This window comes from Gastrolobium bilobum, unplaced genomic scaffold, assembly GCF_033153095.1.
Source record: "Gastrolobium bilobum isolate Gb01-03AN ecotype WA unplaced genomic scaffold, APGP_CSIRO_Gbil_v1 utg850, whole genome shotgun sequence".
In the NCBI taxonomy this organism is placed as follows: Eukaryota; Viridiplantae; Streptophyta; class Magnoliopsida; order Fabales; family Fabaceae; genus Gastrolobium; species Gastrolobium bilobum.
Window position 1 is genome coordinate 84,619 of NW_026897748.1, and position 20,790 is coordinate 105,408.

The 20,790-nt window shown below is 36.2% G+C and overlaps 3 protein-coding genes across 6 annotated transcripts; 2 read left to right on the forward strand and 1 right to left on the reverse strand.

Annotated features, from left to right (window-relative positions):
- Window positions 1-891: 891 nt before the first annotated feature.
- LOC133309814 (zinc finger BED domain-containing protein DAYSLEEPER-like) lies at window positions 892-6,161 on the forward strand. 3 transcript variants are annotated; one of them, XM_061510645.1, is made up of 3 exons: window positions 1,325-1,379; window positions 2,217-5,459; window positions 5,505-6,161. In XM_061510645.1, the coding sequence occupies exons 1-3, from the start codon at window positions 1,362-1,364 to the stop codon at window positions 5,892-5,894; spliced, it is 3,651 nt and encodes a 1,216-aa protein (XP_061366629.1). In that variant the 5' UTR covers window positions 1,325-1,361; the 3' UTR covers window positions 5,895-6,161. The 3 variants fall into 3 exon arrangements, with proteins under 3 accessions (XP_061366628.1, XP_061366629.1, XP_061366626.1); XM_061510644.1 differs by lacking the exon at window positions 1,325-1,379 and adding an exon at window positions 892-1,092 and having other exon boundaries at window positions 2,217-6,161; XM_061510642.1 differs by having other exon boundaries at window positions 1,327-1,379; window positions 2,217-6,161.
- A 5,960-nt stretch (window positions 6,162-12,121) lies between these two features.
- LOC133309830 (protein MODIFIER OF SNC1 11) lies at window positions 12,122-15,041 on the forward strand. Of its 2 annotated transcripts, none has more exons than XM_061510670.1 (6): window positions 12,122-12,531; window positions 12,859-12,936; window positions 13,032-13,160; window positions 13,273-13,333; window positions 13,431-13,508; window positions 13,677-15,041. In XM_061510670.1, exons 1-5 carry the CDS (start codon window positions 12,236-12,238, stop codon window positions 13,467-13,469), a joined length of 603 nt encoding a protein of 200 aa, XP_061366654.1. In that variant the 5' UTR covers window positions 12,122-12,235; the 3' UTR covers window positions 13,470-13,508; window positions 13,677-15,041. The 2 variants fall into 2 exon arrangements, with proteins under 2 accessions (XP_061366654.1, XP_061366655.1); XM_061510671.1 differs by having other exon boundaries at window positions 13,434-13,508.
- A 698-nt stretch (window positions 15,042-15,739) lies between these two features.
- Window positions 15,740-18,807, reverse strand: LOC133309819 (probable protein phosphatase 2C 38). Its single transcript, XM_061510655.1, has 5 exons — window positions 18,438-18,807; window positions 17,963-18,341; window positions 17,318-17,685; window positions 16,750-16,986; window positions 15,740-16,665 (listed from the first exon to the last, which is right to left on the reverse strand). The coding sequence occupies exons 2-5, from the start codon at window positions 18,225-18,227 to the stop codon at window positions 16,447-16,449; spliced, it is 1,089 nt and encodes a 362-aa protein (XP_061366639.1). The 5' UTR covers window positions 18,228-18,341; window positions 18,438-18,807; the 3' UTR covers window positions 15,740-16,446.
- Window positions 18,808-20,790: the final 1,983 nt, after the last annotated feature.

The following is a 20,790-nucleotide window of genomic DNA, read 5'->3' on the forward strand; positions in this document are numbered from 1 at the left end:
GACTCGTTTTTGCCATCCCTAACCACCTATATGAAAAGATCTTAAGACTAACTTGCATTTTTTTACACCCTCCTTTTCCCAACTGGAGAGATTTGTCATGTTATTTTTTTCCCTTAAAGAGATGAAAAATGGTTGTTTTCTATCTTGTAAAAAACAAATATTCGTAGTTTTGAGGCCAACATCATCCTTTTTTGCAAAATGTTATTTCAAAAATTTCAAAACAACTATCATTCACGGACTAGACAACCTGTTGTTGACCCTTTCCACGATTTAGTGAAGAAAAAAAAAAAAAAAAAAAGATAAGATGAGTTTGGATCGAATTGAATGATAGCATGAGATAAAGCATCAAGAAAACATGGAAATATGATTGGGCTAAAATTTGTACAACAAAAGCAGGCACGCACGGCTTCACGATCCGTCTCGATTGGGAATTTCGATGATTTTTTTTTTTAAAAGATGCTTTTGTTAGAAGTAAAAAAAACACTTCTTATTTTAAGTTCGTTTGAATGACTGCTTTAAAAAAAAAATAAAAGTCCTAAAAAAATCAAAATTTTACTTTTTTAAAAAATTAGAAATTTTAACTTCTAAAATAACAGAGATCAAAAATCAAATATTTTTTCAAATTAAATATTTTTATAAAAATATAAATAACTTTAATTTTTATAAAAAAATACTTTTAAAATAAGAAATAGATAAAAGTTATTTTTTCTATAAATTCAAACAAACGGGCTCAAATCTTCGTACCAAAAGCCATAAAAAGAAAAGAAAATAAAACCAATAAAATGAATAAATAATAATTACGGACCTTAAGAGTCCAAATTCGTAATCCAAAAGTATTGCCCTATTTTTAATTCTTTTCAAAACCCTATCTCCCCAACCAGCAAGTATGAACCATCCTCGCACCTCTCGAACTCCAAGAAGGTCCAATTAGCTTATTGGGTTCGTTCTCAAGCCCAATCTCTTTCTCTCGCTCACTCCTCTGCAAAACCCAAGATCTCACTCCAGTCAGCCCCGGAGCTCGGTTTTCCGAGCTTCCGCATACGACACTACCGATCGGCTTTTATACCGTCCGATTCCGTTGACATATAGCTGGTAGATCCCAAACCCTAACTTTCTGATTTGTTGAATTTTTTGAAAATCTTCCTTCAGCTGAAGCATCTTTTACTTCTACTCTTGGTTTTCTCATGAAACAGTGTGTTTCTCCTATTTAGTTTTTTAAGCTTTGATTTCTCGAAATCATAACGTAATTGGATTTGGTTATTTTTTTTGTTAACGCATTATATATAATTTTTATCAGTTCCAGCAGTGGTAATCCATTGAAATCTTCATCTGATATACCAGTTTTGGTTGGAGCATGATTTATGTCTTGTGGACTCTGGGTACTGAGTAGTGCTTGATCTATAATATGAACTGTTGGGTTGTTCATTTCATATTATTATTAAATGTTCCTATTATGATTGAATTGGGCCAATCTGACCCAATTGTGGGCCCATGTTTTCTTTGGGTTCATGCAGAGTGGTGTATATCAGGCTTAAATTAATGGATTTATGGAATATGATACATTTGTGAACATTGTGATAGTGTTGTTAACAAACGAATAGATAGAACAGCTGAACTGGCATAGGTACTACCCTGGTCTTGGGCCTTCTTGTCAACAATGTAAGAATGCCAGTAATATGATGATCATGTGTTTATGATTCAATTTGACTCTTAAAACGAAGTGAAGAAAGAAAAGCAAACTTCACCTGGTGTCTGCAAGCATGGGTTTATGATTCACTTTGAAATTGATTTGTTTGTATTATCTATTGTCTTGTATGCTAACAATATAGCATACTAACGTTTGCGTTTGTTCCAAAGAGATAGGATGTCTGTAAAATAGGCTTTTATGGGGGATTTATCCCCCCCCCCCCCCGCCGCCTTCCATTATGTATTAGAGTGGGTTCACACCTGACCTTGCATAAATTTTGTGTTATGCATGCTACTCTGATAAAGATGTAAATATTGATGTGGACAAATGCAACTTATGTTTAATTGTTCAAGTTCATTATAATCCTATATATTTTTCATGGGAGGGTTGTTAACTTGAGATCTCATGCACCAGTGATATCATGTTTTCTTCATGTCTGTAGTACTCTATATTATATCCATGTCTAGAAAATGTTTGCCAATTTTAATTCAACATTAATTAGCATTTGTTTCTTCTGGGTAAAATGCAGGAAGATATATATCAAAACAAGATGGCTACCCCTGAAGAAGACAAAGTGGTGGTGACCCCTGATGTAAAAAATCAGCTAGTCAGTACTGATTCTCAACCAAGCAAGGATCTGGGAAATTGTGAAACTTTGCCCAACAGTAACGTGGAAAATTCCAATTCTCACAACGATGATCTCTCCAATTCCAAAACACTACCTAACAAAGGACTTCCTGCATCTGAAACCCAGGCTACTATTGGTGATGCAAATGAGTTGAACTACTCCAAACAATCACCAAACAATGAGCCACAGAATTCCGAATCGCTACCTAACAACCAGTTGGGCAATGTTGCAGCCCCACACAACAGTCAGCCAGTTGATTCGGAAGCAGCACTCGAGAATCTGTTGGTCAACTCTGAAGGACCACCTGTCGATCAAATTGTTAGTTCCGAAGCAACTCTTGACAGGAATCCTGCCCTTGAGGCACCACCCAGCAACCAAGTGGTCAATTATGAGGCACTTCCTAACAATGGTGTTGATAATTCTGAAATTCGGAATATTAAAGATGAGGTTGTATCCGAAACACAGTGCACTGACGAGTTGGTTGTATCTGAAACACAGCATAGCAACGAGGTGGTCGTTTCTGAAACACAGCACGGCCATGAGGAGATGGTTGTATGTGAAACACAGCACAGTAACGAGGTAGTTGTATCTGAAACACAGCATAGCAATGAGGTGGTCGATTCTGAAACACAGCACGGCCATGAGGAGATGGTTGTATGTGAAACACAGCACAGCAACGAGGTAGTTGTATCTGAAACACAGCAAAGCAATGAGGTGGTCATATCTGTTGCACAGCCCTGTAGTGAGTTAGTCATGTCTGACACACATCCCAGCAATGAGACTGTTATACATGACGCACAGATCAGCAGTGATGTGGTCATGTCCGAAGCTCTGCAAGAAAATGAGTTGGCCAATTCCATGACAGATCCTAACAATCAGCTTTCCCATCCAGAAACTCTTCCTGATAATCATCAGTTCACTAATCTCCATATGATTCCTGAAGATCAGCTGCCTCAACCAGAATCACTGCCGAATTCAGAACCACTACCTAGTTCTGAAACACTTGCAGATGGTCATCTCACAGACATCAAACCAACACCTCATAACCATCTGCCTGATTATGGTATTCTGCCCAACAATCATCTGGACCGTTCTGAAGCACTGGCCAACCATCAGCCAGCTAACTCTGAAAATGAGTTGGCCAATTCTACAACAGACCCCAACAATCAGCTCTCCCATCCAGAAACTCTTCCTAAAAATCATCAGTTCACTGATCTCCATATGATTCCTGAAGATCAGCTGCCTCAACCTGAATCGCTACCCAATTCAGAACTGACACCTACTTCTGAACCACTGGCAGACAATCATCTCTCAGACATCAAACCAATACCTCATAACCATCTGTCTGAGTATGATATGCTGCCCAACAATCATCTGGACCATTCTGAGGCACTGGCCAACCATCAGCCGGCTAACTCTGAAACATTGTCCCATGATCAGCTAGCCAATTCCCAAACTTTGACTCACTATGAGCTGGCATATAGTGAAACACTGCACAACAATCAGCTAGTCAATTCTCAAGCACACTATGAGATAGTCAGTGCTAACACCCTTCCCAGGTATGAGATAGTAAATGCTGAAACTCCACCAAACAATGAGGAAAATACCCCAGAAACACAGCCGATTAAGAGGAGGAAAAAGAAGTCTATGGTCTGGGAACACTTTACCATAGAAACAGTCAGTCCTGGATGTAGAAGGGCATGCTGCAATCGATGCAAGCAAAGCTTTGCCTACAGTACCGGTTCAAAAGTTGCTGGTACCAGCCACCTTAAGCGGCACATTGCCAAGGGGACATGCCCAGCTCTTCTGCATAATCAAGATCCAAATCAGTTAACTCCGTATACTCCACGTTTAAGTGGAAGTGGTGCTGGAAATGCTAGCAATACACCAAAGCGACGTTATAGATCCCATATCACTCCTTACAAAGTTTTTGATCAAGATCGTGGCCGTCATGAGATTGCCAGGATGATCATTATGCATGATCACCCCCTTCACATGGTTGAGGATCCAGGATTTGTTGCATTTGTCAAAAATCTGCAGCCCCAGTTCAACATGGTGACCTTTAACACTGTTCAAGGAGACTGTGTTGCAACTTACCTGATGGAAAAGCAAAACCTTATCAGGTATTTTCAGAGATTACCAGGACGTGTTTGTCTGACACTGGACATCTGGACCTCAAGTCAATCTGTAGGGTATGTGTTTATTACGGGACATTTTGTTGATACTGATTGGAAGTTGCAGAGGAGAATTCTTAATGTTGTTATGGAACCATACCCTGATTCTGACTCTGCTATCAGCCATGCTGTAGCAGTTTGCCTTTCTGATTGGAATTTGGAGGGAAGGCTGTTTTCTATCACTTGTAATCAGGCACTTACTGAAGTTGCCCTTGAAAATCTCAGACCTTTACTCTCTCTGAAGAATCCACTGATCCTCAATGGACAGTTACTGATTGGAAATTGCATTGCCCGTACTTTAAGCAATGTTGCTAATGATTTGTTGAGCTTAGCACAAGGCATCGTCAATAAAATCCGGGAAAGTGTAAAATATGTGAAGACTTCAGAATCGCATGAGGAAAAATTCCTGGAGCTCAAGCAGCAACTTCAGGTCCCCAGTGAAAGGAGTCTTTTTATTGATGACCAAACCCAATGGAATACAACATATCAAATGCTGGTAGCAGCTTCTGAGCTAAAGGAAGTGTTTTCTTGTTTGGACACTTCTGATCCTGATTACAAGGGGCGGCCGACTATTCAAGATTGGAAGCTTGTTGAGACCCTCTGCACATACTTGAAGCCTCTTTTTGATGCAGCAAACATTCTTACCACAACAACTCATCCGACTGCTATTACCTTCTTTCATGAAGTTTGGAAATTGGAGTTGGACCTGACTCGTGCTGTTATGAATGAGGACCCCTTCATTAGCAACCTTACTAAATCTATGCAAGAAAAGATTGATAAGTACTGGAGAGATTGTAGTCTGGTTTTGGTGATTGCTGTAGTTATGGATCCTCGCTTCAAGATGAAGCTTGTTGAATTCAGTTTCACAAAAATCTACGGTGAGAATGCTGATGTGTATATCAAGATTGTTGATGACGGGATTCATGAGCTATTTTACGAGTATGTAGCCCTTCCCCTGCCACTAACACCAGCTTATGTGGAAGAAGGAAGTGCTGGAAGCCACATGAAGGTGGAGGGATCCCCAGGAGGAACTCTGTTGTCAGATAATGGTCTTACAGATTTTGACGCCTACATCATGGAAACTACTAGCCAACAGATGAAGTCTGAATTGGATCAGTACCTGGAAGAATCACTGTTACCGCGTGTTCCGGACTTTGATGTTTTAGGTTGGTGGAAGTTAAACAAATTCAAGTACCCTACTCTGTCCAAGATGGCCCGGGACATATTGACTATTCCAGTTTCTACTGTTCCTTCTGAGTCTGTCTTTGATAAAAAAAGCAAAGAGATGGATCAGTATCGAAGTTCCTTGCGACCAGAGACAGTGGAGGCCCTTGTATGTGCCAAAGACTGGATGCAGTATGGAGCAGCTGAAGCTTCGAATGCACTCGTGAAAATGGAATTCTAGATTTTAGGTTGTACACTGTATGATGGTAGGCTATCTGGTATTTTACTTTTAGCTCTTAGTTGTCTGTTAAGTTATATATGTAACATTTTAAGTGGTTATTTGGATGATTGGAGGTGAATATTTGAATTAGTGTAGCTTCGGATTTTGATACTATGCGCAATTGGAAAATGAAACCCCATCAGGACTCAAAAACTACAGATGGTTGGATTGGGCTGGTTTTTCCCATCAGGAATCAGCTTAAATCTGGGATATGTATTGCATATCCAGTAACCTATTGAATATGTTTCCCAGTCTGCAGTTGTGTGTATAATTTGCTCGTTTCTTTTTTCTAAAAAACGTATTTTCATTTCTGAAGTACATGTCCGTCTAAACTTTATGGAACACTCAACAAGTGGCCCCCAAATATGACATAAAGACATAAACTGATGTAGAGTAGGAAAATATAAGAGTATACGTGAGATATTCTCTAGCAATGTTTTCGGAGCTGCATTGGTTGATGAACCGGTAAGGAGAGAGATTCAATACAAGAACCTTCTATTCATTTTTCTTAACTGGGGGGTTGGTTTTACAATTGGAAATTCAAAATGGACAAATGTAATAAATAAATCTTATTTTCTTGCAATAAATAGATTCGCAATTAAGTAAAGGAATGACACTAATTTTGAATTTGGTATCAAAAAGAATATTCATTTAATAATCCTTTCATTCCTATTCATGTATTTGATTCCTGCAAAAGAAAATGATTAACTTAAAAAAGAAATTTCTTGCTTCTATTAAGAATTTTTATGACTTTTCGAAATATAATGACTAAAATTGTTATTGAGAATAATGATCCACATAAAAGGGCTGCATAGCCCAAGATCATACTACCAACAAAGCCCAACACAGTTAGTAGATAACTGGGTTCCTTAAGCATGCTGACAGGGATTCGATCCCTGGCCGTGTGTATGGAAAAAGCTTTATTGGGAGAGGTTTACCCACTTAATGTGATCTCCCGCTTCGAAAGGATTAGTCTCCGGCTGTCGGCGGGAGAATACCTTGGAAACCAAAAAAGATCATACTTACATGCATCATTAACCAATGAAATTGAAGAGCATGTACTAATATTGTGGATTGATGCATTTCAGTCAAAATACCCAAAGTTGCAAAGGTTTGGGTAAAAATAACACTTAGTTATATTATTGTACCTATACTTAAATGGTTTTTAAGCAAGGAACCGTGTGATTAAGGGAAAATAAAAGGCCCATCTTGCTAGGTTTGCATTGGTTTATAATACTTTTCCTGTGGAGGAAAATAAAAGGAAAGCAAGGGCACTCAGGCAGGTGCATATCCTATTTTTTCTCCCCCGTTATATATAATAGATGTTTCCTATAGCGTGTAAGAATCTAGCATGCATAGTATCTTATCAAGTCTTTCAGTTTTCTGTTCCCAGGTTTTTAAATCCATCATCAAGGTCTCTATCTCAAGTTAATGTTGAAGGAAACATTTAGCCTTTCCAATGCATTGAGTCATAGGAAGATGAAAAAAGTATATGCTTGTCTTGACTGGTCTGTTTGTTCTAGAATAGAAGGCAGCTATTGCGGGCAAAGCTGGAGGAGGGGCCTGAATGTAAGCTTATGTCTATAATTGTTGGAAATATTCTTATAAGTTAATTTATTCTGCTAGCTCTTATACCAAACAAGTCAATGGTCTTTCACTCTTTCATTTTGATTTGTGATCTTGTTTTCTGTGTCATTGCGTTCTGTGTTCATTATAGTTTTGTGGTATCTGTATGTCTGTATGATGCAATGGAAATTACTGCTTTGTATGCTTCATTACCTCCCACAATGGTATAGGTTTGACTTGTTATTCTATGGCAATGGCTTAGGGACAAAGAGTAACGATTTTCAACTTAAACCAAAACAAAAAAACAAAAAAACTTTGCATAACCATTTTCTAATTAAGCCCGCCAAATACATAAAACTGAGGAACAAATAAAAGGCAAGTCTAGTCTGAAACCATAGAACACAAGTCCCAACCCTTCCGAACAATTTGTGCTTGAGGGATGAGCGCTTTTACATAACAATTTTTCTATGGATTTGGTTATTAATTATTTTTCCTTGAGTTACATTTATACAAAATAAAACCTGAATTGAAAACTTATTGGTCAGTGAATAATTAATATCATGGCATTTAACCGGACATCATCTTTGTCACTAATATATGTTAACTACAGGCATTTAACCGTTTAAGATCTGAGCAATAGAAACGGAGATAGATTTCATAATCGTAAGGAAGGATAGCGTGATTTAATTTGTTACCATATATGAATTGGCAAAAAAAAATTAATTTGTTGCTTTTTTAATAAAAAAATTACGAAGGTAGTGTTTTAAAATTATTTACGCAAATATAGCATTCAAACACACTCCACATGGACATGACCGGTTGGAGAGAGACACTCTTCATTTGGACGTGACTCATGAGAGAGACACTCTTTATTGGAGCGTGTTTCACCATGTGCTGCCACGTGATACAAAAGTCACCAGTTTGACTGTAAAACTTTGGAAGTTCATAACTTTTGACTCGGGTATCCGAATTAGGTAAAAAAAAAATTGATTCCACATAACTTTTCGAGTTCTACGTAATACATCTCATTTGACATATTTTGTCTGTCAATAAAAAAATTGAATATACAACAATGATACCATAAGAACGTTTAAACTCAAATTAATAAAGAGAAAATCACTTTTTTAATTAGGAGAAGGTTAAAACCCAACTTAATAAAGAGATAGTAACTATAACCTTCTCCTATTTTTTAACCTAATTAAAAAGTGGTTTTCTCTTTATTAATTTGGGTTTAAACGTTCTTATGGTATCATTGTTGTAAATTCAATTTTTTTTTGTGACAGACAAAATATGCCAAATGAGATGTCATTACGTAGATCTCGAAAAGTTATGTGGAATCAAATTTTTTTTTACCTAATTTGGACACCCGAATCAAAAGTTATAGACTTCCAAAGTTTTATGGGACTCTTGTGACACGTGGCAGCACCTGGTGAAACACGCCCAAATGGGGAGTATCTCTGTTCTGGGTCATGCCCAAATGGGGAGTGTCTCTCTCCAAATCACTCACGCCCCTGTTGGAAGTGTCTCTCTCCTGATCACGCCTTATTTGGGCGTGTCTCTCGTATAACTCACACCTCACATGGGCGTGTGTCTGTCCATTGGAACACGCCCCATGTGGGCGTGTTTGAGTATTATATTTTCGTAATTATTTTTAAAATGACTACATATTCATAATTTTTTATTAAAAAAACAACAAATTAATTTTTTTTCCTATTTGAATTCGACCTCATTCATCAGTATAGGGAACATTTTTGTTCTTGGACTCACTACTTCGGCCCAGGACCATTAGCCCGCACCCATCGTAATTTTTATTTAATCAAATTCTATCCAAAAAAATCACTATCAATTCACTATCTATTTAATCATTATTAGATCGACATTTTCTCTTTCTTTATAAACTTTTTAATATTTTTTCTTTGATCAAATGGTAATTCCCATCAAAATTTAATGATGGGGAAATGATTTATGGTATAACTTATATTCTTTTAGCAATTTATAATTATGTATTAAGGGCAATATATAATTATAATATTAAACTTGTATTATTTACTGATGTGGAAAATAAAAAAATATAACATTAACATTATAATTAGATATTATCATTAATATATATTTATAAATTACTAAAAGCACTTGCGTTGTTTTAAAAGGACAAATTTTTAACCCATTAACGATATAATCATATACTTTAATAATAATAATTTGCTAATTAACGATTTAGAAAATGGAACAAACAGTTCTAATGTGTCGTGTCCGACACTTTTCGACACACTCTGACACTCTAATACGCATTATAGAAATTCAAAAAAAGGTTTAAAAGTTGCGTTGCGTTGAGTTTTTAGTTCTAACTATTAAATTCGTTGGATTACGATTACCATTTTATTGAGTTTAATATAAATATTTATGATATCTTATGTTTCTTTATAAAATTGATGAATATTATAAGTTTAGTTTTATTTTTTTGTTAAATTATTGAATATTGAATATAATATACATTAAGTTATATTATATTGTATGCATCCAAGAGAGTTGTTTGCTAAATCGTATTAGAGACTTAGAGTCGCAGCGGTAAAGAACTCAATTTTTAAAAACTTAATCCTAACGTTGCGACAAGATGAAAGCTTATCCAATTTAAAAGTTTCAGGTTTAATTCTTCATTAAAAACCTTAGAGTGAAATTAAATTTCTTATGAAACAGTGGTAATTTCAAGAATAAACTGTTTGCTGAAATTTCTAAACTTTTCAGAAAACCTTGATGTCTTATAAAATCTGTATAAAATCGAGTTCAACAGCTTAAAAACATATTTAATGCTACGGAGAAACTAGACATCCGGGGCTTCGCGTACATATAAATTATAAGCGATTCGAAAGTGAATAGCCCCACGAAACAGAACTCGCAAGGTGCTCGCGAATTCAGTGTATTTTTCTAAAAACCTGTTGACTTGCAAAAATCATAATAAGTCGTGCTTACATAGTTTGAACATAATTTGTACATAATCTGAAAGTACACATCTGGGGCTTTACGTGCATATAAATTATGCCTCATTCGGAAGTCTGTAGCCCCAGAACGACAACTTGCAAAGTCCTCGCAAAATCAGTTTCTAAAAAAAATAGCACTTAGAATACACGTTCAGAAGTTATTTCCGCAAAACGTTTTCAGAATTATCCAAGGTACTAACTGATTAGAAAGTCTCAAAACAGTAACTAAATCATGCGTAAAAAAATAATCCAACCTCTCAAAATATTTATATAGTCATCCAACAGTCAAACAGTAACAGCAATTGTTCAAACAGCAGCACATAACTGCGAAATGTCTATATAATCATGTCTTCAAATGTTCTTCCCTCCTCCTGCCATTTTATAAAAATAGCAGCCCCAAAAGGGTGAGAAAAATCCCAGTAGTGTGATAACAAAACCAAATGCAACAGTACTAACCAGATACAGAATTACAAAACAGTCGCATCATCAGTTCAGATCCATCAAATACTAATCATAATCAAAGTGCGTATATAACGCCAGAAGTGTACGTTCATAGCACTACGGTGCACGTATCACTAACAGAACAGTGGAGAATCCCGGTGGCTCCTCAGAAGGGCTCCAAGTGTACCTAAGCGGACTGAAGCCAAGTGTCCCAGAACCCTGGTACCGGGGTATGCCTATAAGATGCGTGCTCAAACGTATGCTTACTTTTCATAATTATTTTTATTTAGAAATACAACATGCTTAGACTCTCTTAAAGCGCACAGTACATGGATTAGTTGAGCTTTAGAATAAATTACCCGTGATGCTTTGATTAGATAAAACGCATTCTGTCTTGGTAAAACTTAATTTGGACTAGGTCCCTCTTAAATTAAAAATACAACATGACAACTAGGTCCTCCTTTGCGCACATCATGAGTAGAGAAACAGAAAATTTTATGAATAAAGTCTTGAATAATTTTTGTGTCAAAACTGATTCTGCCTTGGTTGGAAATCTTAATAAATTCTCGCTGTTAAACGTTGGTAAAGATTAATTTAAAGTCAGAATATATTTTTGGGAAAAGAACCATGATGGCCGAATGGGTTAAGAGTCTTAAAACTTGGAAGATTATTGGTAACTCTTAGGAATAGCTTGGGACGTATTTTGATTTGTTCCACTTGTCAATTAGGTGCACAAAATCATTGAGAATTTGGACTATTTCGCTCCTGTTTGGTAAATTTAATTGGGACGCGCGAGGTAAATGTCTGGTGGCATTACCTTCTGTTACTGCTAGCTAGTACATGGATTGTGAATTGTTGCTCTCATGCTTTGGATTTAAATTCTGTATGCATCACCCACATTTTGTTCATGGATATACTATGCTGAATCTAAATTCTGTATGCGTTATTTGCATTATGTTTTGGAAAATAATTGTTATACAGCATTCTGATATTGGAAATTCATGGGATATATGTTATATGAAATACTACTTAGTCATGCATACTCATATCATAATTTTAGACTAAAAATATTATTTAATATCAAAATGTATCTTAACGTCTCTAATATTTGTTAAAATTAAGATATAGGAGTGTCGTGTCGTGTGTCTTGTCGTATGTCATATAGATGTGTTGTCTGCATAACCCAACAACTAGATAGTGTAAACAGAGGGAATAGGAATCGCACGCTCACGACTTCGCGTTGTTTGATTCTCTCGTTCTCGTTCTCCTTCTCTTTCTCATTCGGCATTCCTTTTTCAAATCGATCTTCCAGTTCCAATGGCAACCTCTGCTACCACCACCACCACCACCCACACCGACGACGACAATAACAACAACAACAACCCGGTGCTGGAAAACCCTAACAAAACCCTGGACCCCACCTCACCAAAACCAGATGCAGATCCAATCCCTGCCGACAAAGACGCGGACACCGTTGAATCCAAGGAGATTCCGGCTGAAGCGGGAAGCGATGCTCCGCTTTCCGATATTCAGAAGAAGGTTCGCCGCGCTGAGCGATTTGGCATCTCTGTTCAGCTGTCCGAGAAAGAGAAGCGTAATTCCCGAGCTGAAAGGTCTAATTGTTTTCTCTTTACCTTTCCTTTTTCTTTTTCAATTTCTAGGGTTTGATGTTCCAGTTGCATGTGCCCTTTCATCTAATATTATTTGATAGCGAACTTAATATGCGTTCAGTGATCCATATTATTTCACTCTTTTGCGAACCTTATTTGTATCTATATTCGTGGATTGGTTTGGTAACCTCTTAGTTTTAGAAAAAAAATAGTGGATTTGATGTTTGTAATTGTCAAGCATTCACCATGGCCAGAATTCATTTCCAAGCTTCGTCTCGGGCTTATATTATATCTCTAACGGTTTTGATTGCACATTTTATTCACTTGCAGGTTTGGCACTGTGTCCACAGTACAGGGATCAGAGCCATCAAAATCAGAGGAGCTGAAGAGGAAGGCTAGGGCAGAGAGGTTTTCAAATTTCCCCCTTTCTAATATTATCCTCTAAATCATGGCTTTTTTCACTGGGAATACGAGTGAACACTGTTACTAATCCTACTTCACAGGTTTGGGATGCCTAGTCCCTCTACTGCTTCTGATGAGGATGCAAAGAAGAAAGCTAGGCTTGCTAGGTTTGCTCCGGTTTCCAAGGCTGACCCTTTGGAGGAAGATAAAAGGAAAGCAAGGGCTCTTAGGTAGGTTCATGTCATAATTTGTTTCTCCCATTTCATATACAGCTGTTTCCTGTTGCTTACGAGAATGGAGCATGCATGGTATCTTATCAGTCTTTCTGTTATCTGTTCCCAGGTTTTCAGATTCATCATCAGCTTCTCTGCCTAAAGTAAATGGCGAGGGAAACATTGAGCCAGTAAGGCCCTTTGGTCACTTCTTAAGCTTTGAGTCATAGAAAGTCGAAATAAGTGTATGCTTGTGTTGACTGTTCCGTTTGTTCTCTTGTATACTAGAAGGCAGCTATTGCAGGGAAAGCTGTAGGAGGGACCTGACTGTGGTAGCTTGCATGTTTAATTGTAGGAAATTTTCTTGTAAGTTACTTTATACTGTTAGCTCTTATCCCTAATTACTCAATGGTATTTGCTATTGCCTGTTATCCTTTGCTTTGGTAAATTACACATGTCTTCAGTTCAAATCTGATTTATGATATTATTATCTTTTTTGTTTAACGAGCTTCTTTTCCTTTAACTATTCTGCAGGTCTAGTTTTTAGCAGTTCAAGATTCACAGAGTGGCCTCCACACCATATCTACTTTTCATATCAGATGCATTTATCTTTCTTATGTTTACGGATGCCTTCCTCTAAGCCATGGAAAAGATTCAAGTGGTCTGTAGAAGCTTGCTTTTCTTTTGTCTTAGTGTTGGCTTACTAGGTGACTCGTTTGGGTAATTAACAGACATCTTCATAGTGTTACTTATCTTAAAATCTGCAAAGGTTTAAATTTTGGAATCTACAGCCTAGAAAAAAAAAATGAATGCAGGTTTTGTAGGAAGGAAACTTATATATTCTTAATTTCTTTCATCCTTAACATTGCCATCCACTCATTGCCTCTTACCTGCTGCTTGTCAAATGCCCATTATTATTCTGCTAAAAGATAGTACCAGGTTGGTGCATCATGCTGATCCAGAATCTGCTAATGTTAGGATAGGCTTTGTTTCTTAGTCTGTCTCTGAGGAGTGATGATTTACTGAGAAAAATAGAAAATAGGCCCTCAAATATTTTTAGCTTCCAAGTAGGATGAACGGGGTAGTGTTAAGTTAACATTAATGTTGCTTCACATTTCTTTCTTTCTTTCTTTCTTTCTTTCTTTTTTTCTTGCTTTTTAATGGTTATAGGGAGGGGGGTTATGAACATAGAAATACTGATAAGTGATAATGGCTGCATTTTGACTTGCATCTGTAATTGTTTTTTTCTCAATCCATTTGTCCTTTGAATTGTTCGTTAATGTATGCTCATGCCTACTACGACGTACACTTTGTGTTTAGATCTTACTGGAAAGTAGCTATTAAAGCACATCTGTACTGGGTAGTATTGATTAGAACTGTTCCTTGAGAAGGGATTTTGGTGCTTGTAGTAACATATCACGTTTGGTGTTTTGCTATTTTACTACTTTCCTGGATCAGCAGAAATATCGAAGCTTATGTTCCTGGTACTATCTTGTGGCACTCGCACATGAAAAAATGTGGGTGAATAATGGTAAGCTGTATGTTTCAAATGAAAACTTGAAGGTGTGGATGCATTCTGTAAATTTCTTTCAAGTAGGTTTTAAAACTCGGTTTATTTCCAAGGCTGTAGCTTCCCATTTTTATTATCTTTGCTGTAATCTTAAGATAAGTGAACTCTTTGATGATGTTTCTTAGTTTACAAGTTAGAATTGTACATTTGTGGGTCTGGTTGTGGAGGGAACTCTTTACTTTTTTCCTTTAATATTTCCTTGTAATTTATTTTTAAACTGTTTGTTTGGACCAAAGTTTGGAGAATGGAGATGTCCTGTTTCTGGGGCATACTTATGCTAGCTAGTATAAATGAATGGAAGGATCATTACTTTATGCAAAACATTTTTGGAAATGAATACCCCTCTAAATGCAAAACATCTTTTTCCTTTTTTTTAAGTTATGAAGCTCGAAGCATAACCTGGAAATTTTCTTCTAATTCCCAGTAAGAGCCTCCAAGCCTACCGGGGGTGTCTTAATCCAGGGTGTTATGTTACCCCGGATGGCCTATATGGCACTCAGGATTAATTCTCAGCTAATTAAATGCTTGATGGGTATTATATTCAAGAAAAAAAATTGAGCACCGTAGTAATGCCCTTTTGTCCTTGAGGTATCTATTCTATATGTTTGGTGATTGGACACATGAATTCGATTTCTCTTGAAACTGACCGGGAGCGCTTCTGCATATCTGTCTTTGAATGATTTTTGTTATTAATTTTCTTTCCTTAAACTACATTTATGATTTATGATATAATAGAATAGTTATTGGTTGGGGAATAATGGATATGTAATGGCAAAAAAAGAGAGGTCAAATACAGATGCCGGACATCATCTCATCTCTTTCTGCCAGATAAATGTAATCTTCAAATGTATATAACCTTTAATAACATGTTTGGTTTAGTCTGTTTTAGCACAACCCACTTTTTCTATCTTTAAGCACGTTACAATACACTTGTAAAAGCAGCAGCAATATTTCCCTTGCCCTTAATTGAAATGCATAACAAGATCTGTTAGAACATTTAGTGATTCAAGTGATAAGGAGTTTCTTCCCTTTAACCAAGGTTTTGAGTTCGAACTTTGAGAATGGAAAAAATAATCTTGGGAGTCATTTTATATCATGGGTCTTATAGTAAAAATGATTTTGGGAGAGTCGTCCCTTATAATAAGTTGTAGCGTTTGAATCGGACTAGTGGGATAATTAATGAATCTGTGAATATATTAAAAAAAATACATAAAAAGATCTCAGTAATACAAAATTGACGCAGACAAATTAATATTCAAATTACAGAGCTTGAGCTAATGAGATATGACCTGAGGCTGAGTATTCGTTGGCGTAGGAAACATAAGCAAAATTTATAATAAATATATGATATCTTTAACCGGATCATAAAGTGAACACAACTCGGAAGGGGGTTTATGGGACATTTAGAACTTACTTGGTTATAGTGATAATTGCTTCATTTTAATCTCAATATGTAAATTGTTTCTATTTTCATATTCAGCTGTCACCATAAATGTCATACTGCTAATGACCTTTTTAGATTTTGTGGTGGTGGGAGCTGGTGCCTTTTTTTTATATCTCCCTTGATAATAGGTTTCCAAAGAGTAATTTTTTCCATGAGAATCTTCAAGCTCCAACTACAACCACAAACTGCTTTAGGGGCTTGGAAAGCATGCTGCTGTTGTTGAAGTGTGATGTCTGCTTTATACAAGAATTCTGAAAACGGGTTTTAATGGAAGTACAGAATTCTTTGCACTAAGAATTGGCAGGTCCACCTCCTCTGATTGAAAGAGGAGAACCCCAGAGAGAACTATTATCAATCAGTTTGGGATTTAGAAATACAACAATTACTGTAATATCATCATGGAAGTGTCTCCTAACCCCTTGTTCAATCTTTTGGAGGTCTGAGAATCTCATTTCTCTCTTCTTAGCTGCTTCTCGAAGTGCAGCTTTCACAAGCCGCCTAGCAATTCCCTGTTACATGAATCATGTACCAATATAGTCAGAAAGGATTCTTGAATAAGACAACACCCTTGAATTGACAGAATGGAACCTTACATTGCGTGGGTTATTGCTGACTATATTAACAGCCTCTTGGTTGCTAAGATGCTCCCATAAACCATCAGAAGCAAAGATGATAAATTGATCGTCGGGATGGAGTTTATGCATTGATATTGATGGTTCATAACTTAGAATTGGCTTGGAGAAGGGTTCATGTAGTCTAAACTTATATGGTAAAGGCTCCCTGTTAAATTCTGCTTTCTTCAGATATGCATCACCTATGGATCTTGAAACCTGCAAAGGCACGTTCTGTTAACATGGAATTGGAGTAATAAGTGGTTCCAAGTTATCTACAAGGACTTTAGATATATGACTTCTAGGTTGTCAGCAGTTAAAAGTCTTTGTTGTTGCTTATGGCCTTCTCAACAATGTCAAGCATAACCGATCGTGCAGTGGTCATAATTCTTTCCTACAAATAATATAAACAAATTGTTTTTGCTCTAGATTTGAGTCTTTCCTTTGTTTGCTTAAAAAGTTTGGCTCTAGAATCTAAAATCTTCGGTAACGAAAAGTAATATGAATCTATCTACTAAAAAAAAGTAATATGAATCTCTCAGATTTCTACCTGTATGAGGCCTTTCACACGCCAAACTCTATGCTTCATAACCACGATTTGTGAATCATGAGGGTGCTTTGAAAGAAGTTCATCTCTCTCTGTTTTTATGTTAACGTTGTGTTCTGTAGATAATTGAATAGCTAATGTTTCCCTTGTTGCCCTCTCTATTCTTCCTAACACTGCCCTTGAGTCTCCAGCGTTTGCAATATATAGCATGCCATTGCAAATTATCCCCGCCAAACAACATGAACCCGTGTATGCAATCTGTGGCTTGCTTAGCCACTGTTTCTTAACAAGAGAGAGAAAACCCTCTTCTGTTGTTGAAAAGGCCCTTCTGATAACATGTTCTGAAATACCTTGATGTTCAGCAGCAAAACCTGGTTCACACAGAAAAATGATCCAGTTAGTACTACCACAACAAAGTTAATGAGAAAACAAAGTTATTCTTGTTAAAGAGTTGAAATTTCGTAAACTATTATTTCTTTTCCCGTTTACAATGATTTCAAGGATATCAAAGTTTTGAATAGTTGGGTCATGGAACAACATATAAGTGGTTTGGTTTTCCTAGTCTTCAATTCATTTGAAAAGCAGCACACAGCAAAGCTACATGTCCAATATATATACATATATTACACAATAAAGTTGAGAGCATACTCTTGAAATTGCAGAAAAGATTGTCACTGACAAACTGCGAGGCTGCAGTTCCACCATGACCATCATATACACCAACAAAGGTCCCTTGAGGACCCAAGTAATCAGAACTCAAGGGTCCAGATTCGAGTTGGCTACAATCCTCCAATGAACTATTGGCTTGAATTACAGCCATTGAGAATTCCCCATAAAGATGGTTCCCCAAATCCTTGTACCATAGCAGCTCATCATCACCTTCTCCACTTGGTTTCCAGCAGGATCTAACCATAGTTTTTTTTTGGAAGCCCGTTAAAGTAATAAAAGATCAAGTTTCCAGTAATTGAAACAAGATCAATTTTTTTCTTTTTCCTGCTTATGCTTCACATGATCTAATTTACTGAAGCTATATATACATAGGAAAAAGGAGACATGATTAGATACGAACAAGTTAAGAGCTAAAAACAAAATTGGTATGGGCTGAACTAACTGAGAAACGTACCTTGGGATGAGAAACCAAGTAAAGCTTTCATGCAAGTTCAGAGAATACGTAGGCGTGTTGGTACTTTGTACCTTGAACCTGAGTTGAATGCACTTGGACCTTCGAGGTGTGCCGTATTCTTGTGGAACAAACTTAGCTGTAAAAGCACGTATGGACTTAATATGGCAGAGTTGGTCTAAGATTTGAATGATGAAAGGGAGCAATGGATAAGAGAAGGGTTTTGGATCTTTTTGACAGAGGATCTTCAGAGTACAGTCAGACTAGATCTAAGATCAGGAAATGAAAAGAGATTTAAACTACAAAGTCTGACATTGTAATTCTTGTCCTTTCATTTGTCCCTTGTGATTTTTATGTTTTGTGGCCATGTGGATATCTATGGTTTTCTTGGCTGAGATTTTAGTTCCATCACCTTTTAAAGCAATAATCTTCTGTTTTAGGTAACTTTGCTTGTCTAACACTTCCAACTTCCATTTCTCTGGGTAAACGTCATCTTTTCTGGTTTAATTTTCGTCATAATTCTAAACTTTATTAGAGACCTTAGCTTATGAAGACCCATAGATTTTCTGACCCTCTTACCATAATGGGTTTATGCATTTCATCTCAAGTATCAATTTTGTTTTACTTAAGGAGAGATTCATATAGGTCTGAATTTTAAGAAAAAGTATAAAATCTAGATGAGTGTAATCATGTGTTAAACAAAATTAGAAATTGAATTATATAATCTCAAGGTAAAGTTCGTTTAAGAGTTGTTCTTTAACACTTTTCACCTAATTGATTTTGTGGACAAAAATGTGTGTGTGTGTGTGGTCAAACAGATTTTTAAGTCAAAAAAGGGTTGTTCATGTTTGCTGTTACCTAACAAATTTAACCAGAAAAAAGAAAAAAGAAACATATTAAAAGCCATGTTATATCTGCCACTGTAATGCCAAATTTATTTACCAGTTTCTACTTTATCCTGTATAGTCATTTCTATATGGATCTACCTGGCAATTTTGTCACTGGCTCACTGCATCTTGAATCTGCTTTTTCTTTTCTTTTCTTTTTCTTGTTATTACTCAAATTTAGATTGTACTACAAAAAGAGTAAGCCCCCTTTGATGAACTTCACCTACTTGTACGGTTTGGTCTAATAAGCTTTTGAAAGTTCTGGTAGGGAATAGTCACGAGGATACTTCAGACTTTAGCTGTTGCCATACACAAAAACATATGATACACGCATGAAGACACCTTCTTGGAACTTGTAAACATGCATGTATTCTATTTATACAACAGATCAACTTGGTTTTCTAATTCCTTTTCCATGAATATAAACTTGTGGTCGTCTGATAATCTGGTGAACATGTATTAATCTACCAGCAATAGTTTATGAACATTAATTTATTAGTTTACTAGCAATGGTTTATGCAGATAAAAGAGATTTTACAATTTAATTGGGAAAGTTTTGTCATCTTTATGGTCCTACCCGACTTAACCAGATTAGTTGATTAATCGATGATAAGAAGAAAAATCTCTCCAGTACCACCTTTGGGAGGGGTTTAAAGCCTTAATTCTGGACTTGCCCCGAATCGGACTAGTTGCGAAGAATTGAACCGATTGGAATATCTTAAAAAAAAAAAATCTCAAAATAAATAAATAATTGTAGAACGGATTTATCCATTATATGGTTACAGATATTGGCAAATTGAATAACGTTATATATGGGTTCCACCTATAATAAATTTGGATGTAAGCATATTTAGTTTTAACAGATTTTTAATAAATAGCCAGGCTAGCAAGTGGGCCTGTGCAACTCAAAATGGAAAAATTTAAATATAGATCTAAAAGAAATTAATAATGATAGTTACATATACTTATCCTCAAAAATTCATAGGCATACTATCGTGTAACTATAGAAAATATTTTGCTTACATTATACATTTTTATTAAATGATTCAAACAAGACCATCTTAAAGTTTATAAAAAATTTGTGACAATCGTATGCTGATTCTCATAAATTTCTTTTACTCCCGTAAAAGTTATTAACCAATATCTTTATTTTCTTATTGAAAATGATTTTAAGTAAATGGCATAGAGTTTGGCCTTCCATTTTGATTTTCTTTTACCCCATGCACTTATCTTAAAGTCAAATGATGCATGCACTCGGCACTTTCTTCCTTTTTACTTTCAGCGAAAAAATCTAAGTTTCATATTGACACAAGATAAGAAGCAACCAAAATCTAAGAGTTACAACATTAGTACGTAATCAGGGCAGGTAACTACGTTTACGTGTGATAAGCGCGTTGAATCAAGGAGCAAGGGAATTTGCCTTTGATTTTGGCAATCCTTGGCAACATTCACCGTATGGTGTTATTAAT

What these genes read in the sequence shown, in the direction of transcription:
- LOC133309819 (XM_061510655.1), bottom strand. Translation starts at nt 18,227, where the DNA reads ATGGTTAGATCCTGCTGGAAACCAAGTGGAGAAGGTGATGATGAGCTG. An exon ending in GTGTGAAAGGCCTCATACAG is followed by an intron (nt 16,987 to 17,317) that starts GTAGAAATCTGA and finishes GTGCCTTTGCAG; the next exon opens with GTTTCAAGATCCATAGGTGA. An exon ending in TCAGCAATAACCCACGCAAT is followed by an intron (nt 16,666 to 16,749) that starts GTAAGGTTCCAT and finishes TTCATGTAACAG; the next exon opens with GGAATTGCTAGGCGGCTTGT.
- LOC133309830 (XM_061510670.1), top strand. Translation starts at nt 12,236, where the DNA reads ATGGCAACCTCTGCTACCACCACCACCACCACCCACACCGACGACGAC. An exon ending in AGGAAGGCTAGGGCAGAGAG is followed by an intron (nt 12,937 to 13,031) that starts GTTTTCAAATTT and finishes CCTACTTCACAG; the next exon opens with GTTTGGGATGCCTAGTCCCT. An exon ending in AGGAAAGCAAGGGCTCTTAG is followed by an intron (nt 13,161 to 13,272) that starts GTAGGTTCATGT and finishes ATCTGTTCCCAG; the next exon opens with GTTTTCAGATTCATCATCAG.